The sequence below is a fragment of the Canis lupus genome, chromosome 11, assembly GCF_011100685.1.
Source record: "Canis lupus familiaris isolate Mischka breed German Shepherd chromosome 11, alternate assembly UU_Cfam_GSD_1.0, whole genome shotgun sequence".
Taxonomy (NCBI): domain Eukaryota; kingdom Metazoa; phylum Chordata; class Mammalia; order Carnivora; family Canidae; genus Canis; species Canis lupus.
In genome coordinates this window covers 12,766,933-12,790,720 of record NC_049232.1, presented here as the reverse complement: position 1 = coordinate 12,790,720, position 23,788 = coordinate 12,766,933, and the positions used below count along the sequence as shown (strand labels likewise).

General features: G+C 46.9%; 1 protein-coding gene and 2 long non-coding RNA genes across 15 annotated transcripts in view; 2 read left to right on the top strand and 1 right to left on the bottom strand.

Annotated features, from left to right (window-relative positions):
• The first annotated feature begins 577 nt into the window (after nucleotides 1–577).
• Nucleotides 578–13,060, top strand: PPIC (peptidylprolyl isomerase C). 3 transcript variants are annotated; one of them, XM_038551965.1, is made up of 5 exons: nucleotides 578–706; nucleotides 6,449–6,562; nucleotides 7,022–7,115; nucleotides 9,677–9,861; nucleotides 12,376–13,060. In XM_038551965.1, the coding sequence occupies exons 1-5, from the start codon at nucleotides 593–595 to the stop codon at nucleotides 12,502–12,504; spliced, it is 636 nt and encodes a 211-aa protein (XP_038407893.1). In that variant the 5' UTR covers nucleotides 578–592; the 3' UTR covers nucleotides 12,505–13,060. The 3 variants fall into 3 exon arrangements, with proteins under 3 accessions (XP_038407893.1, XP_038407895.1, XP_038407894.1); XM_038551967.1 differs by having other exon boundaries at nucleotides 12,299–12,437; XM_038551966.1 differs by lacking the exon at nucleotides 578–706 and adding an exon at nucleotides 2,189–2,281.
• On the bottom strand, nucleotides 4,852–23,549 carry LOC119873867. The gene is made up of 2 exons (XR_005366591.1): nucleotides 22,724–23,549; nucleotides 4,852–7,620 (listed from the first exon to the last, which is right to left on the bottom strand). It is a non-coding gene; the product is annotated as an uncharacterized LOC119873867 (long non-coding RNA).
• Nucleotides 23,298–23,788, top strand: part of LOC102152525 — a 34,161-nt gene continuing 33,670 nt past the window's right edge. For all 11 annotated transcript variants that reach the window (XR_005366588.1, XR_005366589.1, XR_005366586.1 and 8 more), the window contains exon 1: nucleotides 23,298–23,451. This is a non-coding gene — a long non-coding RNA (uncharacterized LOC102152525). The remainder of the gene's footprint in view (nucleotides 23,452–23,788) is intronic.

Sequence of the window (23,788 nt, the reverse complement as noted above, 5' to 3'; positions counted from 1 at the left end):
CCCCAGGAAGGGCCCTTCGCCACACGGAGCCCTCCAGGCACCCCACCCAGGCTCCGCACCTCGAGGCTAGACAGAGCGTTAAAGGAACCGGGTCCCCGTGACCCCGGCAGGTGCTGCGCGGCCCCTCCAGGGAGGGAGCCTGGTGTGGGACTCAGCAAGCCGCGGGGGCCTCGGAGCGCGGAGTCCCGAGCGTTCGGCCAGGTTGCCCCGGCGCCCACGCGGGAGGCGCCCACGCGGGAGGCGCCCGGAGATGCCCAGCGCGCACCCCGCTCCGGGCGCGCCGAGGCTCCGCGTCTCCGCGTCTCCGCCGGCCCCGGCCCCGGCCCCGGCCCCGGCTCCGGTCGGCCCCGGCCCCGGCTCCGGTCGGCCCGGGCCGCGCCCTCCGCGGGCAGCTGGGCTGAGCGTGGGCGGAGCGCGCCCCGGTTCCGGGCCGCCGGACCGCCCCACCCCTCCCCGCACCCTCACCCCCACCCCCACCCCACGCCACGCCGGGAGCGCGCAGGCGCGGCGGCGCCGGAGTCCCGCGCACGGTCCCGGAGGCCGCGGTGGCAGCCGAGCCCCCGCCCCCCCGCCGCCGCCGCCGCCGCTCGCCATGGGCCCGGGTCGCCGGCTGCTGCTGCCTCTGGCGCTCTGCGTGGGGCTCGGCGCGCTCGCGCCTGCCGCGGGGGCCTCGGGCAGCAGGCGAGGCCCCACCGTGACCGCCAAGGTGCCTGGTGGGCGGCCGGGGCCGGGGGCGGGGGCGCTGCCCGGGGAGGCCTGGGGGAGCGCGCTGGGCCCTTGGAACTTCGTCTCGGGCGGGGGTCCGACGTGACAGCGGGGGGGGGGGGGGGGAGCTTCCGGAGCCTGCGGGCTGTTTCTCCAGGAAGGAGGCGGCCCGAGTACTCCCTTCGGCGGCGTGGCGAGGACTCGGGAATAGAAGCGGGAGGGGGGGGCGCGGAAGAGACTCGCTCCGAGCCGCGGGGGTGCAGGGGGCGCCGCCGCCACCCGCCGCGGGGAGTCCGGGTCCCGCCTCTGTCCTGGGGCAGCCGGTGGGCTTCGCGAGCCCTGCGGCGGCGGGGGGGGCGGGTGCGCGCTGGCAGCGGCGGGGGGGGGGCGGTGCGCTGGCAGCGGGGTGGGGGGGGGTGTGTGCGCTGGCAGCGGGGGGGGGGGGGGGTCGTGCGCTGGCAGCGGGAGGCGGGGTGCCTCGGACGCTCTGAGACGGACCGGAGCCTGGGAAGGTGCTAGGCCCACCAGGCTTTCCATCCCCATAGGGAAGGCCAGGCAGGTGGGACATCGGCCTTGGACTACGTCTCTCCACCTTCCACCTTCGGTGCTTTTTCCTGCGTGTTACTCAGGTTAGAAGATAATGGGGGGGGTGTGGAGAGAGACAGAGCCAGGGAGGAAGGAAGGGTGGGGGGGAATGATTGGGTGCCCCTAATCACCACTTCTAGAAAAACCCCCTGGCAGCAGGGTCTTGGAATCTGGAAGGAGGAGCAGCTGCAAGTTGTTTTGATAATACGTCCTCCGAAGTTTGCCAGCGGGAATGATACTGTTGAACCAGAAGTAGAGTGCTTACATCTTCTTACCACAGACCTCACCTGACATGGGGGGGGGGGAGGCTTGTGGAGGGGAAGGTCCCCCCAACATGTGATGTAGCCAAAGAATGAACGGAAAGGCCATACCATGCTGCAGGTGTATGTGTGTGTCAGGGAGAAACTTAGGCCCATTGTTTGGAACACTGAGTCTACTCCCAGCCCCTTGATATTTTGGGCTTGAGAAATTGAGAAATGGCTTGTCCAAGGCCACGGAGCTGAATGGGTGGGGAGGGGGATTCTTTCAGTCTGCAGATATAATTTGGGTCTTTCAATATACAATCATAAGCATAAAATTCATAAAATGATAAAACATAGTAGTCCCCTCCTGTCTGCAGGGTATAAGCTCCAAAACCCCCTTCGAATTCTGAAACCAGGATAGTAGGAAACCCCTATACTACACTTTTCCCTATACGTACATACCTATCAGAAAGTTTAATTTAATAATTAGGCACAGTAGGAGATGAACAACCCTAACTGATAATAAACTAGAATAATGATAACAATATAGTGTGAGAAGTTATGTGAATGTTGTCTTTTTCCAAATGCCTTATTGTGCTCATCTTTCTTCTTGTGAGGATGGGAAATGATAAAGCGCCTGATAAGATGAAGGGAGGTGACTGTGTAGGCAGATGTTAGGCTCCTACTCATTTCCTGACCGCAGCTTGCAGCTCCAAAGGAGAACCATCTACTTCTGGAATGCGGTTGAGGTGAATAACTGAACCTTGGGAAAATGGAAACCATGGGCGAGGGGGCGGAGACTACTGTAAACCCTTCTATAGACTGGGTGACAATTTAAAAACACCTGGAGGTAAGAAAAACCAGTCTGGCAAACACTTGGAAGGGAAGGGAGCTGCAGGTGCAAAGGCCTCTGGCCAGGAAAGCCAGGAGAGTTCAGAGGGTAGAGAGGGGACAGGCTCTGGCCCAGGGGAGAGAGGGGAGCATCTTGAGGTAAGACTGGAAGGGTGATCAGCAGCAAAATCGTGGAGGGCCTTGAAGGCCCCAGTTAGAAGTGGGTTTTGAGAAGGTTAATCTTGGAATTCCAGGTCTTAGTCTAAGGGCAGTTAGAGCGTTCAGGCTGCATGTTAGAGTCCAGATGGTGGTGGCCTGGATTTGAGTGGTAACTTTGGAAACGGGGAATCGTGTGTGTGGAAGGGGGTGGGGGGAGGATGTGAAATAGTGTAACAGGACTTGCTGACGTTTTAGATGGGGGTGGGGGAAACAAAGTAGAATTGCCAGATAAAACAGAAGATTCCCGGGTAGGTGTGAGTTTCAGATGAACATGAATAATTTCTAAGTGTGAATATATCCCCTGAGATACCTGAGAACAGATATCACCAGGGAAGCTTTTAAACCTCCCAGTGCAGAGACCCACCCCAGATCAAGTCCATCACCATCTGTGTGGATCTGTGTGTAGCCCTGGCTGGGAACATCTAGAAGGGGGTGCAAGAGGGGAAGAAGCTGGTGGTTGCAGGAGGGGAAGGGTGGAACATCTCTGCTCCTAGGCTAGGGTGCTGTCACTTAAGTTTTCCTGCACTCTATTCTCAGTAATGTGTCTCTGTTCCTTTGCTACCAAATTTCTCAAGTTCTAAAAGCTCACTGTGTAGACAAGTCTTCTGCAGATTTGACCCTGTTGAAGGACTTTTTCAGTGGACTTATTAAAACAACTAAATCTACAGGAAAATAGAGATTTCAACAATTATTTCTCTTGAGTTCGGAAAAGTAGATAAACTGGCCATTGCCCTAATGTTTTCCCCATCGTCCTTTCTTTTTCCTCTCATTTCATTTAAAAATAGGACTCTCTACTAAGAGAGGTGTGCTGGGCGGTCCCCCATGGGGCTTCAGCGGCGCTCAGCGGCTCCCACCTCAGCTGCCTGCGGGGCCCCGCCCAAGGAGACTCAGGTCCATGCTCTGGCTCACTGGTCTCCAGATCCACCCGCTGTTCGCAGCCCTGCGCTTGTCAGCACATGCCATGGGTCCTGTGCAAGGTCAGGCACCGTGACTGGGAGTGCTGGGAGTGCACCTTTCCAGCTGCACTCAGGGCCCAACTTGCTGGCACTTTCTACAGCATGGAGTGGCCATGTGGCTACAGCCTGGTGCCCCTGGGCAGTGATTAATGTGTGAAGTTCCATTTCATCCTCTGTAAGTGGAGACAGTGATAATATCTACCTAGGAATGTTTTTGCATATTAGATGTGATAAAGCAGGTAAAGTGCTTAGCCGTGATTTAAGAGGTCATTTGTTACTGTTGTTTATGTTACCTTGTTAATGCTCCCGTGAAACTGCAGCCCTGAAAGGAAGGGTCATCTGTCGAACAGATGAGGAACAGGAGCTTAGAGCTGAATTAACTCGCCCAAGGTCCCCCAGCCAGTTAGTGGTGGGGTAGGGGGGGCCTGGGAGGGCTGGGGGGTTTGGGGGGTGGGGAACAGTTTGCTCACGTATTTGGTTGGTGTCTGCCCTAGCTGCTCTGGAAATGGAAGCAGGATTAAACTTATAGGGGTTAGGATCAGGCTGTGTGAGTGCCTGTTTCCTCTTCTCTCTTCTCCCTACCTCCAGTAACACATAATTTTCAAATGACTTCGAAAGGCAGCCCTCAAGGGAAAAGAGAAATGACTCAGCTTGCTCCTGAAGTGCAGTGTGGAATCCCCTGACCACCTCTGCCAGGAAGCCCACCCTGATCCCCACAGATAATCATCACCCCTGACCATGACGTTTCATCTGTCCAGGGGTGTGTGCCCTGGTCCTCATGTAGCATCACTTCGCATTGAACCACTCACCATTTTTTGAGTACCTGCTTGAGCCCAAGCAGTGCCAGGCACTGGGGATCTCAGAACACCATTTCTACCCCTTAGGGGGTTCCCTGCCTGGACTGAGAGAGCCATACGCAGGACAAATCACAGCCCAGTCAGCCGCAGCTGCGGACTGCAGTGTTGGCTTTCACTCTCCTTGGTGGGAATCCTTGGTGAATCACTGGGGGTGGTGGGGGTGGGGGTGGGTGGGAGGTGGGGGCTTATTCCCATTCTTGTCCCTGGAGGCCACTCCCCTCCCTGCAGGCCTGCTTTGCATCACACCTCCCCCCAGAAGCTTTTCCTCACCCTTAGCATCCCTCCAGGCCCGGGGATGCAGTGTTCTTGTGTACCTGTAGTCTGTGGAAGCTTTGATTTTTATCATTTCCGATGGAGTCGGGAAAAGTCTGCTGTATTTTCTTGTTGTCAGTCATGAAGTGGAAGGACACTGCACTTTGGAAAAAAGCCATATTAGTATGTGCACTAGGCTGCATGTCAGCCAGGCAGATTTTTATTGAAGAGTTTTGTGGGATAACAGGCTCCTTTTCTTCCTCTTCTCCTGCTACTCTCCCACGCTTTACATGCTCCTTGCTGTCTAAACACACACCGGCTTTATTTTCTCATCTGTATTTTCAAAGTCTGGCAGGCTTTTCTAGTGTCTTGCATGGTGTTCCTTTAAGATTCTGTCCTTGATTCTTCTCCTGGTGCTGCTTCCCTTTTGCCTGTTACTGAATTCACTCCTTGGCTTGGGAATCCCTTTGGAGAAACTGCTTCTCTGTGACACCAGCTCTGCGCCACCAGGCTCCTGGTTTGTTCCTGCTGCTTCCTGTCCCCGAGCCATGCTGTTGTTCTTCTCAAGCACCCTGCTCATCTCAAGGGCACAGTCTTCTATGCATTCTGTAAAGTTCTGCCGTATAAATAATAATCCAATTTTGGTTGCTGTGGCCATGTGAAAATTCTAAAATGCCACATGGAACACTAAATATCACATCACCCCATGACAGACGTGCTGATGTATTGGCAGAAGCTCTTGTCTTGAACTAAAGCTTGACAGTCTTTACTTCATGATTTTTCTCAACTGTAAGACATCTTTTTTCTTTGACAACCCTTCTTATATTTTTTAAAGTCATCTCTTGAATGTCTTTTTCCCCCCCTTTCAAATAGTAAATTGGTTCCTATAATCTAAACTCGCTAAAGAATGCCCTTCGACTCCGTAGCCTTTTCAAGCATTCTACTCATCCTAACATGGTGATTGGTGAAGCAAGACGTAGATAAATTTCGTTTTGGATGAAACAGTTTTTTGAAAAAAATAGTTCAAGCAAACTTGTGAGGTTCATCTGCACAAAAAGTGACCCCCACTCACTTCTGGGTACGTGTCTTCTTTCATCTATTCTAAAATGTGCCGCAGGGAGAATAACACAGTATCCCCGTATGACTTTGGGGAGCATGAGGGCTGAGTGGGGCTTCTGAGGTTGCAGGGTAAATGGCTTTGTCGGTGGTCTGCACCAGGCTGGGGACCTGGTGCCTTCCAGGGCTCCGAAGTGAGGGGCAGGCCTTTCGGAGGACTCGCTGTGCCTCTTGATGTCTTGAGTTCCCTTGACAGCAGAGGTCTACGGAGAGTGCCCTGGGAACTGGACACTGTTTGAAGTCCTCCCCCCCCCCCAAAAAAAAAATCTGGATGGTGAAAGTACTTCTTGCCTCAGCAGTGGTTCTCTGCCGCCAGGATCCAGAGCATCACCTTTCAGAGGAGCACAAAGCTGGCAACCAGGAGGTAGCCGCAGCGCCCCAGGGGGCCGTGCCGGGGGTCCTGGAGTTTGCAGAGGCCTCACTGGCTGCTTCTGGCATGCCATGCCGGGTCAAACTTCAAACCTGGTGCCTGGCCCAGAGGAGGTGCCAACTATATGTTTGTGGAACGAGCATTTTTACAGGTGGAAAGCACCCACATGATGGATTTCGAGCTCCTTTATAAGCTGCTGGGGCGGGTGCACAGGGCTTTCACCCCGAATGCATTCTCAGATTTTACCTTTCACTTCCCCTGTGGTCGTGGCGCTCCCCGCCGTAACCCTCTGCTCTGCCATTCACCCACTCGCAGGTCTTCTTCGATGTGAGGATCGGAGACAAAGATGTTGGCAGAATTGTGATTGGCCTCTTTGGAAAGGTTGTGCCTAAGACCGTGGAAAATTTTGTCGCTCTGGCAACAGGGGAGGTATGTCTCAGTTTTCGATCCCTTAGCACAAAAGGGAGTCTTCCTTTGTGTAAGCCCCATGGAAAGATGTCTTCTGGGAAAATAAGTGTTGATTTAGCAGGTCCGATGAGCCCGAGACATCTTACAATATTTTATTTTCCTACAAAATTTCGCTCTTTGGTCGCTCAGTGTCCTTGGGGTTCTAGAAATTGAGAGGAACCAACAGCATGTGAAAATACAGATTGCTCTCATTTCACTTCCATTCACATGGAAGTACTGCTCTACTTCCGTGGTTGACTTCTTTCTTTATTTGGGGTCCGTCAGTGATGCATTTCTACCAGTAAATCCTTGCAGAGGATTTACTAATTCTGTAGCTAGTCCGTGTCATTTTCTCATTTGTCACGTCCAGATTAATACTGGGGTTCATCTTGCAGTATGGGTTCTCTCTACTCATATATTCAATTGCCATAATCTCTTTAGAAAGGATACAGCTATAAGGGAAGCAGATTTCATCGTGTCATCAAAGATTTCATGATTCAAGGAGGAGACATCACCAGTGGAGACGGCACCGGCGGTAACAATGCCTTTTCTATTTCTCCTTTCCTGCTCGCCAAACCAAAACCCAAGATCAAGTCCCTGAATTGAATTCCCAGATGTAAGAAACAAATTCCTCGGGACCCCCAAACGAATTCTTCAGAAGGACAGGGTTCAGGAAGGGGGGCTCATCACCCAAAATCTAGTCACAGGGACGAATGCTCATGGCCTTCCAACTTGAAACCAAATTGCTTTGCTCGTTACCTTTCCACAGTGGAGATACATTCCTGCAGGAGACTGTTCAGCAGTTATTAAACTGCTAGGCTCCAGGTGGGCAGCAGAAGAGAAAGATGCCCGTCCCCAGAAGGAAAGGGAGGATGTGGAAGTGTGCGCACACCGGGGCGGCAGCCAGCTAGGGCCTTGGATGTGGCGGCGGAGGGCTGGGGGCAGCATTCCCCGCGGGCGAGACTTGAGTTGAGGTGGCAGGCTTGCGGGTGGATTTATCCCTTTTGTTCCAAATTCTTCCATTCTTCTGGTCAGCTTTCCTAATAATAATAATAATAATAATAATAATAATAATAATAATAAGTAATCATGAGTTGTCAAAATGATACATTTTTATAAGCAAAGCTAGAGTTCTGTGAAGCACAAATAATTAAATTTATGGAATGTCAAAAAACTCCTGAGCTTATTGTTCCTCGTTGGGGGCACACACCCACCTCTCTGGACTGTTTTCCCTCGGAACTCTAGTGACTTCTTTTCCTGAACACACACAATGTCTCTCACTACACTAGAATTTCAGTTTACTTCAGGTTTAAGATTTTTAATTCAGCAAATACTCGTTCTCATGCATTTAACTTGTTAACTTTTTAAAGAAACTCGTAGGCCCGTTTTCAGGCATTACTGCTAATTTTATGTTTATTGCCATGACTTATTTATAACAAAATGGCTACCATTAAAGACTTAGATCTGCCAGGGCCTTCAGGAAAATTATTTTTAGTCCTTGCAAAAATGCTGCAGGGGATGGGGATGGAGAATGGAGCAGAGAAACGTGTTCAGGTTACTTGGGTCAGTGGGGTTGGGGAGGATGCCCAGGAGAAGGACAAACATTATATGTTCTCATTCATTTGGGGAATATAAATAGTAGTGAAAGGGAATATAAGGGAAGGGGGAAGAAATGTGTGGGAAATATCAGAAAGGGAGACAGAACATAAAGACTGCTAACTCTGGGAAACGAACTAGGGGTGTTGGAAGGGGAGGAGGGCGGGGGTGGGAGTGAATGGGTGACGGGCACTGGGGGTTATTCTGTATGTTAGTAAATTGAACACCAATAAAAAATAAATTAAAAAAAAAATCCTTCCTCCCCCGCTGCCATAGAGCTGGGTCGCAGGTGGAAAAGCCTGCAGCTTGAGTAGCAGTGCTCTTGAGACTGGAATCCCACTCTGCAGACCTGGTGCCCGACAGGAACAGTGACTGAGCTTTACTGTGTCCTCTCTTCTGACTTTTCTCTCTTTGCCTTTCCTCCCGTGTGTGTGTGTGTGTGTGCGCACATATGTTCAATTGTGTGCACACATGTCTTGAGTTAAAATTCTCTGAGTTTTGGAGGTAGGACCTTTTGGATCACTTAAATCCAGACCAGACCTCTTTGTGAGCAGAGTATTCCTTCTAGGTCACCTCATCTGTCGCCTACCAATCATCTCTAAATTGATACCCACTTCTGGTCTGTCCAACTGAGTGAGGATTGCCAGCTTGGCACCATGACACGTATTAAGGGTGTTAGAGGGAGTAGATACCTCTGATGGTCTGTGCTCTGGTTTTATGGGGAAAATGTGATCTGCTCTGCTTGATGCTGTGCTGGAACTCCAGTCCATGCTCGTGTTCAGCTCTTCTGCTCAAGGTCGGATCACTCGGGTGCTCCAGTTGCCATCCCCCTCTCTACCCGATGAGCCTGGAAGTTGTCGTGCTGAATGAGGTCCAGGCTGACCTTCCTTGCTTGAATGCTGGCTCAGGAAAGAGCTGCAGTTTTAGTGTCAGAAAGGCACGTGTCTTTAGCGTTCTGCTGTGCAGTGTCCAAGCTCTGTCACTGCTATTTCCTCATTTAAAATGCAATTGAGAATACCTGTTCTGTAGGGTAATGAGGATTAGCTAACAGTCTTCATTGAGTACTGATGGCACCAGGGTTGGGTGCTTAGGGAGGAGTGACCTGAAACCCAGGACAGACATGGAGCCAGTAAGATGGCTCATCCACCTTTCCACGTGACTTTTTGATGTCATCTTGCCCTTTGCTTCCTTCTTATTTCCCAGTGAAATCATTGACTTGCTTGGTCGGGGTTGGAGTCTTGTTTTGAGGCCAGAGGACAGGCCATCTTTAAGGCTTTTGTGTGTTTATCCAAGTCTCTGGTGCCCTGCTTCCCAAAGGAGTGAATTTTACCACTTCTTCTCTTTCTCCTTATGCTTGACCATTTTGTCCCCATGCCCAGCTCCTAGAGGGTTCTGTTAACCAATTCTATTAAAACCTTATGGCTCCCTTAGAAGAATTTACTTTCATATAACATCTGGTGATAACTCCTCTTTTTTTGTTTTCCATTGTGTCTCACCCAGGTATAAGCATTTATGGTGAGACGTTTCCAGATGAAAACTTCAAACTGAAGCATTATGGCATTGGTTGGGTCAGCATGGCCAACGCTGGGCCTGACACCAACGGCTCTCAGTTCTTTATCACCTTGACCAAGCCCACTTGGTTGGATGGCAAACATGTGGTATTTGGAAAAGTCCTTGATGGAATGGTAATGTGATACGTTCATTATTTCTCATTTAAAGCTTTATATAAAGTGAGAGTCCTTTTAGTGATTTATCTTTCTCTTAAAATGTGTGGGTTAGAGATCCATCATTATAGGCCAACTGGGCTCTTCAGAAGTGAATTGTGTATGATATTTTAAACCTGAGGAGCACTGAGGCAGAAGATGGAGACCTGACACCAAAAAACTGAGCGCGTCATTTATATCTCATTACTGGATATAAATAAAAACTCTTTTTTAATGTAACCATATAAAACCCGGGCCCCATATGTGCTTATCGTACATTATTATTCCACATTGTAAAGGAAGGAAATCCTGTCATGTGCTACAACATGGATGAACCTTGACTATGTTGAGTAAAATGAGCTAGTCCCAAAAGACTGTACGATTCCACTTATAAAAGGTATCCAGATACATCCAGATGCATGTAAAATGAAATAGAATGGTGGTTGCCGGGGCCTGGTGGAGAGGAAGAAATGGGGAGTTGGTGTTCAGTGGGTACAGAGTTGCAGTTTTGCAAGATAAAAATTCTGCAGATGAGTTGCGCAATAATGGGAATATACTTAAGACTACGGCACTGCACACTCAGGAAGAGATAAGGTGGTACATTTTATGTTATGGGTTTCTTACCATGATTAAAAATAAAATATTAAAAAAAAAAACCCTTGAGCACCACATGGTTCAGTACAGAAACAAGTCACCTTCAAAGATGCAGTCAGTAGAGCAACCAAAATTACCAGAGGGAGTTCAGATTCCTGCAGGTATGTCTCAAGGACTATCACAGGGGTCCAATTCATAACCCAAAGAAACACTCCCGCGCTCCTCGAGTCTCTGAAGGACCGATGCTCTCGAAAGGAGCTAAACGTGAGGGTGTGTGCGTTCCACCAGGCTGTGATTTTGACCAGTGGGCCTAACCGGATTTTAAGAAGTTTGTAAACAGGTTCAAACATTCATGCAATGAGCGTTTTTTAATACGTTGTGCTAACTTGTAAGAGAAATGAAGGGTGCGAGTGATGTGTTTTCTTCTTCTGGTCATGGCTTTTTTTTCTTGCTCTCTAGATCTTCTGTCTTAGTGCCCTGACTCTACCAACTTCCTTCCACCCACTGGGGTGTGTCCTAGGGGACCTGCTGTCTGGTCTCAGAGAACAGTCCTTAACATTTTATGAGTCATAGACTTCTTTGAGAAATTAATGAAAACTATAGACTTTCTCTCCAGGAGGAAAAAAAAAAATGGTCTGTGTGTGTGTGTTTTAAAGCATTTCAGGGCTCCTGGGTGGCTCAGTGGTTGTCTGCCTTTGGCTCAGGTAGTCATCCCCAGGATCAAGTCCCTCACCAGGCTCCCCTCAGGGAGCCTGCTTCTCCCTCTGCCTGTGTCTCTGCCTCTCTCTGTGTGTCTCTCATGAATAAATAAATAAATCTTAAAAAAAAAAAATAAAAGCATTTCAAGGAATTTCCAGAATCTCCTGAATTCCAACTCAGAGATCATCTGGGTTGCTTTGTAAGTGCTACAGTTTTCTTGAGCTCACCTCAGACTTCTAGAGTCAGAACCTCCAGAGGTAGGCCCACAAATCAGCATTTTTAAAAACTGTGGGAAAATATACATAGAAATTTCAATCTTAACTATAAAAAAGCATTTTTAAAAATGTTCCACAGGTAATCAAATGGGTCGCCACTGCGTTAGGCCAAGGATTGACTTGGCTGGCACTGTGAAGGCAATGAGATGCTTAGTAGCTATTTTTGTCTCAACCCCGTTTGGGAAACCCATCTGAAGTCAACATTCCTAGTCCTGGACCAGTCTTCCCTCCTTCAGTGTGAAGCACAAGGGGTACATGGGCTTGTGCAGCCTTCCAGGGAGAGAAAGGGCCTTCGTACCACTGGGGGGTTAGAGTCGCTAATTCCACCTCTAGGTTAATGGCTTGGGTCAACTTTATTTATTTATTGGAATTTATTTATTTATTCATGAGAGACACAGAGAGGCAGAGTATAGAGAGTCTGATGTGGGACTCGATCCCAGAATCCTGGGATCACAACCTGAGCTGAAGACAGATGCTCAACCACTGAGCTACCCAGGCACCCAGCTTGGGTCAGCTTTAAAATGGGCAAACCCAGAACAAGCTCTACTTCAAAATCTGCGTTCTGACCCAGGTCCTTAGAGTTGAAACTGACTCATAGTCCATGTTAACTCTTACATTGGGATATAAAGTGGGTAAGAATACATTTTATTAGAGCTGTGTGTTTATGAAAATATCAAGTTATTTTTTAAATATGCTAATTAAAAGAACGTTCTTTCAGTAGCAAGGTAGTGGATAATCTTATTCTGTAATATATAAATTTCCTGAATATTTTAAGTTTTCCATAGTTGGTTTGCATGACTTTGGTATCATGCCAAAAACAAACAAACCTGGTTTCCCACTTGGGCTTTCAGACTGGCCATTGATTTCACCTTTGATCGCCATAGTTGCTGGTGAGAAGTGAACCAGGGGTCTGCTCTTCTCTCACCAGACTGTGGTCCACTCCATAGAACTTCAGGCAACCGATGGGCACGACCGTCCGCTCACTGACTGCTCCATCGTCAACAGTGGCAAGATAGACGTGAAGACTCCTTTTGTGGTTGAGGTCGCTGACTGGTGATAAAACAGGCAGAAAACAAGGAAGACACTCTGGCAGGGATTTGTGTGTGTGTGTGTGTATGTGTGCATGCATGTGTGTGCGTGCACACGAGCTTGCACCCATGTGTGTCTTTTGATTCTCCAAAGTTACTGTTTTGCTTTGTTTTTTCACTTCTGTGTCTCACCCTAGATCACAGGAAAGTTCCAAACATCAACCACTCAGTGTTTAGTTTACATAAATTGTGGTAAATCACTTGTTTAAGGACTTGGCACTTACAAGACCTATCCTCTTCCTCCAATGGTGCTATTTTTAAATTAGAAAACTTTGTATCTTCTGTTTCCTTTTGAACACAATCATTCATTATTTTGCTGAATTAATTGTGATCCCCACAGTGAACGACACTGAAGATTTGTCTGAAGAAGATGCGGTGTGAAGTTTGTTTTTTTGTATTCAAACAGAAATTCTTTGCAGTTAAAGAGAGATTTGATGAGTATAATCTGATATATGTCATAGGGACTTTTACCTGATAAAAGGTGCTCTTGTGTCCTCTATATTAAATGCTTTTTATATAGGTCAACTGTTTTGCAAGTCTTTTTTTTAAGTGCTTTTAAAAATTCATATACAAAAATATGCAGACTCTAATGTTAACAATGAATAGGCTAGAGAGCGTTCTGTAAATCAAAATGCTAACACAACTGGATAATTAGGGACAGGAATGAACAGAAATAATGCCTAACCACATCCCAAATACCTGAGTGGAGTAATTCACTAATTCTTACTCACTGTAACATTTTTACAAAGTTTCCTTGAGTCGAGTTGCAACAAAAGGACATCTTTTTTTCCCTCCTACACAAGGAAGCATGAAGATTCAGACTGTACTTAAACTAGATGGGAAAGTAGAACCCTGCGGGGGCCACGTTGTAACAGAGCACCTGCTCTCTGTTCAACTTGGAGTGATACCTGCTTCTCTAGGACCCGTGCAGTGAGGACCCCCAGAGTTCCATCTAAATCCATCTCATCAATATAAAAAGAAGAAATAATAAGTCAATAAATTTTGAGAATGACATTTAAAAAAAATTACATCTCCATGGGGACTCCTGGGTGGCTCAGTCTGCTGAGTGAGTGTCTGCTCAGGTCATGATCCCAGGATCCTGGGCTCAAGCCCCACATCAGGCTCCCTGCTGGGAGAGAAGGGGGGGCTGGTTTGCTTCTTCTGCGCCCCCACTCATGCTCTCTACTTCTCTTGCTCATTCACTCTCTCAAATAAATAATCTTTTAAAAAATTCCATCTCTTGAGCTGTATTCTAAGAAAACTGTTTCAACAGGAGATGAAATGTAATGAGCATTCTGTTAATCACTACAACCTTCTTGGTAAACAATTTTTTTTTTTTTTTTGTTAACAGAAATTTACTGACAGCCTTTGATATACCAGGTAGTAGTTTTGAGTTTTGGAGTATGGTAAGGGGCGGTGAGAAGGGGACCTCATTCTGGAGCAGAGACAGAATAAGGTAGCAAAGAGCGCACTGATGGCGCGAGGTCCCACACATGTGAGCTGGAGCGGCCAGGAGGGGACGCTGGTGGCCAGGGCAGGGCAGCAGTGGGGCAGCACGGCGGGCCTTCCTGGCAGACAGGGAGGCCCCAGTGATGAGGGTCCTCAAGTGGGAAGGAGCAGGTTCTGGCGTGTGCTAGTGTCTGGAAGGCCCAGGGGCTGAGAGGACTGTTCTGCGCCTGGGGGCTGGGGTGGAGTTCTTCCCCATGCCCAGCACATGGGGGGCTATCAGCGTTAAGCTGGGGAAGGGCAGGCCATGGTCTGCATTTAAGGAAGGTTGCTCAGTCTGCTGCAAGGAGGATTTTTATAGGGGAACTAGTATACAAATCAAGAAACTCAAAACATTCACATCCTTTAAAGTCCTGCTCCTGTGACTTTGCTCCGGAAAGTGACATCAGACTGTCATGGGCATCGCTGGTCAGTCCAGCATCCAGTCCCCGTGGCTTGGAGAGGGCCACCTATTTTCTTTGGGGAGTCAGAGCGTTCCCCCAAGCATTTCGTATCGGTGGAGTAGGCTGACTCTACAGATGGGTTAGTATATGGCCTGACAAACTCATTTATTAGCTCACCTGATAATTATTTATCGAGGGCCGCGTAGAGCTGCTAACAGTGGCAGCTCATGGTTCCCATGAAAGAAAACAAATAATAGGAACATATACCACATAAATATATAATAGGACATCAGGTAGTAAGAAGTCTCTGAAGAGAAACAGCACAGAGAGATGAGAGTCAAGAGGTGGTCTGGGAAGTCCTGAGTGTAGGCTGAAGGAAGTGAGGGCAGCAAGCCACGGTGACGTGGAGGGAAGAGTGTGTGAGAACAGTGGCCCTGGTGATGGGCTGGTAGTTTCAATAAAGATCAGAGTCCAGATATGCAGAGCAAGGGTGGTAGAGGAGTGAGAAAGAGGGAGCAGGAATGTCTGAAAGGCTAACTGGGGCATTCCTTTGTCCTGGGCCTGGTGACTGGCTCAGGAAGAGATATTTGACCTGAGTCATGGTGGTGAGTCTCAACTGTGGGACTTCCAATGGAGATATTGGGACAGAGCTGCTATCTCTCAGGAGCAAGGCCAAGAATGAAATTGGCACAAAGGGAAGCTGATCCGGAAACAAAGAGGTATTCCTGAAGACACCAATCAGCCCCTGAGTCCAGCCATGCCTGAAGCCCATCTCTACCCTTAGATCTTTGGCTCTGCAAGCTAATACTTTTTCTTTCTTTCTTCTTCTTCTTTTCTTTTTTCTTCTTCTTTCTTCTTCTTTTCTCTTCTTTTTTCTTTTCTTTCTTCTTCTTCTTCTTCTTCTTCTTCTTCTTCTTCTTCTTCTTCTTCTTCTTCTTTCTTCTTCTTCTTCCTCTTCTTCTTTTCTTCTTCTTCTTCTTTCTTCTTCTTCTTTCTTTTCTTTTCTCTTCTTCTTCTTCTTCTTTTTTTTTTTTGCTTCAGCCAGGAAAAATAGAATGCTTGTGACTTAGAACCTAAAATCTTTGTCAAATGGAGCAATATCGAAAAGCTTTGTGTAAAAAGATGTGAATTTGCAGAGGTACCAGGCTGGCTTGGTTGGTAAAGCATGTGACTCTTGATCTTGGGATCATGAATTTCAGCTCCATGTTGGGGGTAGAGTTTACTTAAAAAAATGTGAATTGCAGAATTCTTTATTCTAGCAAAATATTGGAAGCAACCTGAATGTCCCAATATGGTTATGTCATACATCCCATAATAGAATACCATGCATTCATTAAGATGAATGATAGAAAATTTAGAACAACATGATAAAATGGTCACTTTCAAGAAAAATGGTAGGATTCTGTGTGCAGCATGATGTCAAGTGTGTAAATACACTCTCACAAAGCAAATGCAACAAAATATGAATTGTCATGAAGCAAACGCAAATGGTGAGATTTTTAAACTCTTGAGTTTATATTTTTTGCTTTTTTTGATCTTCCAATTATCCCCTAAGGGGCATTTGTTTTTAATCATTGGGAAAAAAATGTATTTAAAAAACATTTTTAAGGTAACACGGGAGGAAATTGGAAACAAATATGCGTTAGACACAGAAAGTGCTGTAAGTTTCCGCGTCAGAGGGCAAGCACATGAGCCCCTGCTTCCTCTGTGCGTGGGGACATGTACTTTTGTACAGTACAGTGGGTTGTATTTTTTTATTAGTATGAGCATAATGACATCTCTCTAGTGACAAAGCAAGAAGGGGTTCATTTTCAAAGGGCTGAAACTCTGAGCACTGAACACACAGGGAGGAAATCGGCAGGCTGTCTACTACACCAGATGACACACCCCCTGCTCAAAGCTGTTTGTTTCTTGAAGGTCACACCTATCAAAAGTATTAGCAGGGATCCCTGGGTGGCTCAGCGGTTTAGCGCCTGCCTTCAGCCCAGGGCTTGATCCTGGAGTCCCGGGATCGAGTCCCACGTCGGGCTCCCTGCATGGAGCCTGCTTCTCCCTCTGCCTGGTGTGTCTCTGCCTCTCTCCCTCTCCGTGTCTCTCATGAGTAAATAAATAAAATCTTAAAAAAAAAAAAACATTAGCAAATTCACAACTATAAACTACTGCTTTACAAAAAGCCTATGCTTTCTGCAAAAGCTTTTGAAATGAACAGTTTGCTCTTTTGGCAATCATGCTGTGAAAAGGACACACAGCCAAGGGCGTGTGCAAAATCAGAGGAAAATTATACAGGCTACCACCATCACCATGCCCCAATTATTAAAATTTGGTCCTGAATCACTTTAATAAACAATTTAAAATACTTTGGTATCCTTAGCCGTAAGTTGTCTTATTCCAAATGCTATTTAGCAATTTTAGGGATCTTCAAATAAGATACATTTTAGTAAAACTTATTCCTAGGACACTTTCAAAATTATTAACTACTTCATTTCTGATGAGTTTTTAGATTTTGAACAGAACTCACCAAACTCCTTTTTTAAAAAAAGTTCAGCCGTTTTGAGTTACATAAAGACAAAAACATGGCAAAGATTTTATAGCAGGAAAAGGATTTGTTTTTGTTTTTCAACATTCCTATAATTCAGACAGCTGAAGAAATCTTTGATCTGGAAGGCCTGGAAATTCAAAGCCCCCTTAAGGCATTTTTTTTTTTTTAAATTAAGAAAGAGTAAAAACAGTATTTGTAATGGAAAATTTTTGTGCTGTTGAGTACATAACGGCTTTTACTTAGGTCTGTAATTCATCTTGTGGACTTAAGATTGTGGCCAAGCGTAAGTTTTAGGTGTGATATAACATCACCTGCTTGGAGATTTGCTGGCGTTGCTGATATTCTTGAGTGATGGAAAAGTAACTGGCACTAACACAGAACAACAGTGACTAATCACAGGAGCCCTGTCTGGAAGAGGGGGAGAAAAAGGTCCATCTATTAAAGTCAAAACTAAATGCATCACAAAACCGATACATGGAAATTTCATCCCATCACTAGTTCCAACAGAATGCTCAAGAGTCGAGATTTGGAGGTTATGGAGAGGATGCAACATGCCAATATCCCCCCCCCCCCCCCCATTGCCCACTTCTGCGGTTTTATTAGGGGCTATCTGTCCCTACACCCATCAATTTTTCAGAAGGTGGGAAGGACTTCTTCCCAAAGCACCCTGGGCATTTAAAGTGCCATGAAAATTCTGGTCCCCTTCCATCCTAGGTGGTAAATAGTACGTCCTGAAACTTTGCTATTCAGATTCGAGAACTTGAGTCTTTTCCTCCAATCTGGACACACACACAAACCAGGTCAGCCTTCTGAGCCACTTCTGGGCACCAGGACCCATCATATGACGGGATGTCAGGAGAGGAATGAGAACTGGTCAGCATGGAGCAGAGAAATTCAAGACTTCATCTATCCCTGTCAGCCGGGAAGTATAGGCCTCTGACAAAGATCTCAGAGCTTCTGAAGTGCCTCCAAACCTTATACAAGCTGTTCCCTCTGCCTTGCAAGTCTCCCTTGCTGCTCCTGTTCCCTGTCACCCTGCAGGACTCAGTACGGGGCTCTCTCTGCAAGCCTTCACTGGAAACTTCTTCAGCTGGGGTTCCGACTGCTTACTTCCAGATGTTTCTCATCTCCTCTTGGACTGGAGGCTCCTCTAAGGATCAGATCTTCACTGTAATCCACCCCTGGTGTTTTACACATAACCGATGCTCAGTGAGTACGTTCAGAGCTAGTAACCCAAACCAGTAGGTCTACATTTATACCATGAGGTACTTAAAATCTCTCAGAAGATTGTATAACATTGGCATTCATCTTTTGACTGTTTCTGCTCCTTTTCAGAGACCGTTACCTTTAAAAAAATACCTTCTGAGTTGAAGTTTGAAGTGTATAGTAGAAGTAGATTGGCAAACATGAGGTAGGTGTCAAACAGTAAAAGGAAAGTTCCAGGTGGCTGTAAGATTTAAGTGGCAGCAGTCTCTGTGGTGGATGGTAGCTGGCTTCGGTGTCATTCCTTGGTTGTGAGCATGGCCAGCTGGCTGGCAGCTGGTGGAGGCCCAGGCCTGAGCAGAGAAGTTTGAATTTGACCTGAGGGGTGATGAGAACCCACTCTCCACAACCGTAAATACTATGGAAGCCAGGTCATCCACCCTAGAAATTCTCATGTTTAAATCCTCATCTGTTGGGGGATTCGTGTGGCCTACCTGATGCAGGACGTGCGGGGTGGCCAGCGAGTAGAGGGTGTGAGATCACAGTACGCCCCACCTGGAAGCTCAGGCTGGTAGCAGTACCATGTACTTTGTGATCAACGCCACGGTTTTGCCCTCTGCTCTGCTCGGTTCCTGACTACAGAGCATCCTCTGACCTTTGTGCGAGAGGTGTGAGAGAATTCAGCACAACTCTGTCACCACGACGGGAAGAATCTAGCTGAGTTTCCTTCTGCTGGTGGGTCGGTGTTGCGCCTCATTTTGCTTTCACGCTGCTGCAGGCATAACTCACAAAGGAAGGGTCGCAGTGTATGGGCTAGAGGAGAGACCAAGAAGGAAAGGATTTATCCCCAAACCTGGAGCTCCCTGGGGATGAGGGTCCCGTTTTCACTCGGGCTGCTACAACAAAGTACCATAGACTGAGTGGTTTATAAACACCATTTTGGAGGCTGGTGGCAGATTTGGGGACGGATGAGGGCTCTCTTCCTGGCTCACGGACTGACACTTTTTCATGGTATCCTTGCATGGTGGACAAGGGGGAAGGGTCTCATGACCTAACCACCTCCTCAAGGCCCACTTCCAAATATCATCACCCTGGGCAGTAGGTCTCAACATGTGAATTTAGGTGGGAGACACAAACATTCCATCTATAGCAGGTCCCAACTTCCCACTCCGAGTCCCAGTCAATGAATGGCATCACCATCCAACCATTGTGCAAGCCCAAAACCCATCCTTGACTTCTTTCTCCCTTCCTTTTACCTTCTGCTTCCAAGTCATCACCAAGTTCATTGGTGGCTGTGCAATACATCTTGAATATCCACATCTCATCCTCTTCACTGCTATCACCTTCCAGGAAAGGGTCATCTCTCACCCAGATTATTCTAGGCACCCCCAGTAGTCTCTCTGCTTCAGATCCTGCACCTGGCCAGGCATTCTCCATAAGCAGCCACAATGATCTTTTAAAAATAAATTGGCTCAAGTGTGATATATCATGTGTCTTACCCTAAATCGCATATTGTTTGTTGATGTCTGCAAGCTGCCTGAAGGATTTTTTTAAAAACTCATGCTTTAAAATGTCTCACGCCTGGGGCACTTGGCTGGCTCAGTCGGAGGAGAGTGCGATTCTTGATCTCCCACTCATGAGTTCAAGTCCCACATGGGTGTAGAGATTATTTAAATAATAATAAAAAAGCTCTAATTTTTTTTTAAATGTCTCATGACTAATAAAAAATAAATGAATGCAAAAGTAAAATTCTTTGTCAATTATACTTCAATAAAGCTGAATAAAAGATAATAAAATAGATTATATTTCTTCTGTGTAAAACCCATCAATGGCTTCCCATTGCATGTAGGCTGCGGGTCAAAGTCTTGAATGCCATCTCCCGAGGGGAGCACTGTGGGATCTGGCCCTTCACTGTCCTCCACACTTACTGGTTTTCTGTGCAGACTTGACGATAGCCTTTTCCTGATTCGGGGCTTTAGAATCTCGTGATGTCTCTGCAACACACTCCCTCCTCCCATTCTTTGCCTGGCTAATTTCTCCAGCATCCTTTAGGTCTCAAGTTCAAAGCCACCTCCTCAGAGAGGATTCCTGCCCTGCTCCAATATAAATTTGGTATTTTCCCTACAGCATAGTACACCTTCATTTTCCTTCACAGCATTTAACACACTTCATAATGACAATTTTGGGGGATTTTTACCCATCCACTATCACATTATTCTGTAAGTTCCATGAAGTCACATTCAAATTCAGATTCAAGTTTAGAAAGATACCAAGGATTTAGAAAGATTTTGTTGCCTGATGTAATGAAGAAAAATTGCCATGAAATAGATATATAAAAGTTCATGGGAAAGCCCTTATCTTTTACTACATTTAAAATACTTTATTAGTTTTCTTGAGATGCTGATGGGTTGTCGTCCTAAAGGTATCACCAGCCTTCTGTTGGAGCCCTCTTGACCATGTTTGATTCTGTCTGCTCCCTCTAGAAGTATTAAGGTTTTTTTTTTTAATTTAAAAAGTTTTTTAAAAAGTTTAAATATTTTAAAAATATGCAAGATGAAAATAATTTGAAATGTTCCAGGGTTGTGGTTCTCAAACTTCCTTGTGCATGAGAATCACCTAAAGGCTTATAAGATCTCCAGGCCCCACACTCAGAGAATCTGATTCTGTATGTCTGGGCAAGACCTGAGAAATTATATTTCTAACAATTTCTTGGATGAAGCTGATCCTGCTGGTCCCAGGTCCAAACTTCAAAAAAACCACTGCCCTAGGGTGCCACACAACCATGGCTTCTAAGCACTGATTTAGATTAATCATTTGTTAAGAATGATAGTTTAAGAAATCGTCCAAGGGTGTAGTTACCCAACCCATTACCACTCTGTATCAAATTAGTGAGCAAACTGTAGGAAATTATTGTTTTCAGAATAGTCAGGATGTAATGAAACATTATGGGAATTTGGAAAGATGTTAGCAAATCCTAATTCAAGGTCACCGACTCTGTGGAACCAGCCTTGAGCTGGGTGGGTGCTGGGAACACAGGGTGCTGGCCATCTACTCCTTCACAGAATCTCAGGAGATCTACTCCTGGCCCCACACTAGAGGAGGAGGATAAACAAGTCAGAAGATGCTCCTGCTCTCACAGAGTCCATGTTCTTGGTGGGAGTGCAGGGGGCGGGGGGAGGGGGGAAGACAGTAAACAAACAGAATTACAGATGGTAAAAACTGCTATGAAGTAACAGTTTGCCATACACAAGTCAGAGAAAGACAAACACCATATGATTTCACTTATGTGTGCAACCAAAAAACAAGTGAACAAACAAGCAGATTCATAGATACAGATTGGTGGTTGCCAGTGGGGAGGAGGGTAGGGAGATGGACAAAATAAGTGAAGAGGATGAAGATGTACAAACTTCCAGTTATAAAATAAGTCTTGGAGATGAAAAGTACAGCACAGGGAATATAGTCAACAATATTGTAATGACGGATGGTGGCAGATGATGACTGCACCTAACCATGGTGAGCACTGAGTAATGTATAGGATCGTTGAGTCATTATAATGCATGCTGGAAACTAATATATGTCAACTCTACTTCAATACTGAAGATTTAAAAAAAATCATGGTGCCAGGGACGCCTGGGTGGCTCGGTGGTTGAGCATCTGCCTTTGGCTCAGGGTGTGATCCCGGGGTCTTGGGATCTACTCTCACATTGGGCTCCCCATGGGGATCCTGTGTCTCCCTCTCCCTATGTCTCTGCCTCTCTCATGCATAAATAAAATCTTAAAAAAAGAAATCATGGTGCCAAGTGGTGTGACCTAAGAGGGGCTCTTTGTGGAGGTGATGTTGAAGCTCTTCAGGTGAGAATGAGCATCTTCTCAAGGGAGAAAGGCGTATTTCAAGCAGAGACCAGCAGGTCCTAAGGAGGGACCAAGGTTAGCAAGTCCTGGGGACTCAAACACTAGTGTCACCACTTCAATGAATACCAGCAACAGGAGAGCAAAGGAACTTGGAGATGCTGGCAGGAGTTGTAGCTTTAAGTGGGGATGAAACTCCTGGAAGATTTTGACCAAGTACATAATCTGATGGACACTTTAAGAAGACATCTCTGGCTCTTGTGTGCAGAATGGACTGTAGAGAAAGAAGCAGAGAGATCTGGGAGGAGGCTGCTGCTGGGAGCACGGAGCGTGGCTGAATCAGGCAGGATGGGGCAGCACCCCGTAACCTGCAGTATCATGCAGAAACATCAGCAACTGTTACAAGCCTAGCTCTTTCCCACCTGGGCACTCACATGTGGTTCAGAAATGCACCTAAATATGAAGAGTCAGAATGGGAAGCTGATGAGGGACTGGATTAACCTGAACTGAGGGGTCTAAGTCTCAAATCCTGGTAGCCTTGGTCAAACTGTTCAGTCTTCCTAGCCTCCATTTTTCTCTTTAAAGTGAAATGGTAAGAATACAAACCTCATAAAGATGTCATGAGCCTTCGGGGGACAATCTATGGACAGAATTCAGCCTCATACCTTTTGGCGCCCAAATGAGGGCGCAGTCCTACTAGCTACTTACCATAATCCCTCTGATCTTCACTTTCTTCTTCAGAGTTCATAAGAAGTTTGTAAGGTGATAGTGGAATAAGGTCTGAAAAACCCTAGTCTAATAATATGTGGCACACAGTAGGAGCTCAGTACACAGGGGTGTCTACATAAATCGAGCATCAAAGCTGGAGACCCTGCTGAGGTCCCTCTGCCTGATGATGGGAGAGGAGTGAAGACAGAAAATGCTTCACATTTTAGAGGTCAGACTTCCAGCTCTACCCTAGGACATAAAACCAAGTTTTTCTCTAGATAATTACACAGACTTCAGGGGTTTAACATTTGAACGCACCCTCCTTCCCCTCGCACACAAATAAATGCCTCTTCACCCTGACCAGAGGCCAGAGTTTCACTAGGCATGCATGTGGGCAGAAAACAAAAATGTTGCAGAAATAGCAGTTGTGCGTTAGCGTCTGCTTCTTCCCTGGGTTTCCGCTGCTGAATTCAAGATCCGTAATTATCATCGAGGATGAAAACCACAACAAAGCCCAGATGAAAAGGACGGCTTCAGAGCGGAGTACGGAGACTGGCGAGCACAGCCTTACTCCCTGAACATTCTATCTGATTCAGTTAAACAGAAACATTACTCTCTAGTAAATGCCCAGAACTCCCCAAACAACGATTACGTCTCTGTTCTTCAGAGGCCAAACGCAGTGCCTTCATGTGGCGAGGGAACTCACGGGCACGCCACTGAACGAGTGGGTGAGTAACCGAACACATATTCAGGTAGGCCGTCATGAGGCCACTACTCAAAGCTGTCACCCTCGCTGCTTCTGCAGGTCCTGCCACCATCTGAATCTTTCTGTTCCACCACCCACCCCCAAATTCATACATTGAAACCTAATCCCCAATGTGGCGGTGTTTGGAGGTAAGGGCCCTTAGGAGGCAAGGACTGGGTGCCCTTATAAGAGACTCCAAAGAGAGTCCTCGCCCCTTTACTGCCACACGAGGACATAGGAAAGAGAACCCCACATCAGACACCAAGTGTGTCGGTGCCCTATCCTGGACCTCCCAGCTGGGAGGAATGAATTTGGGTGCT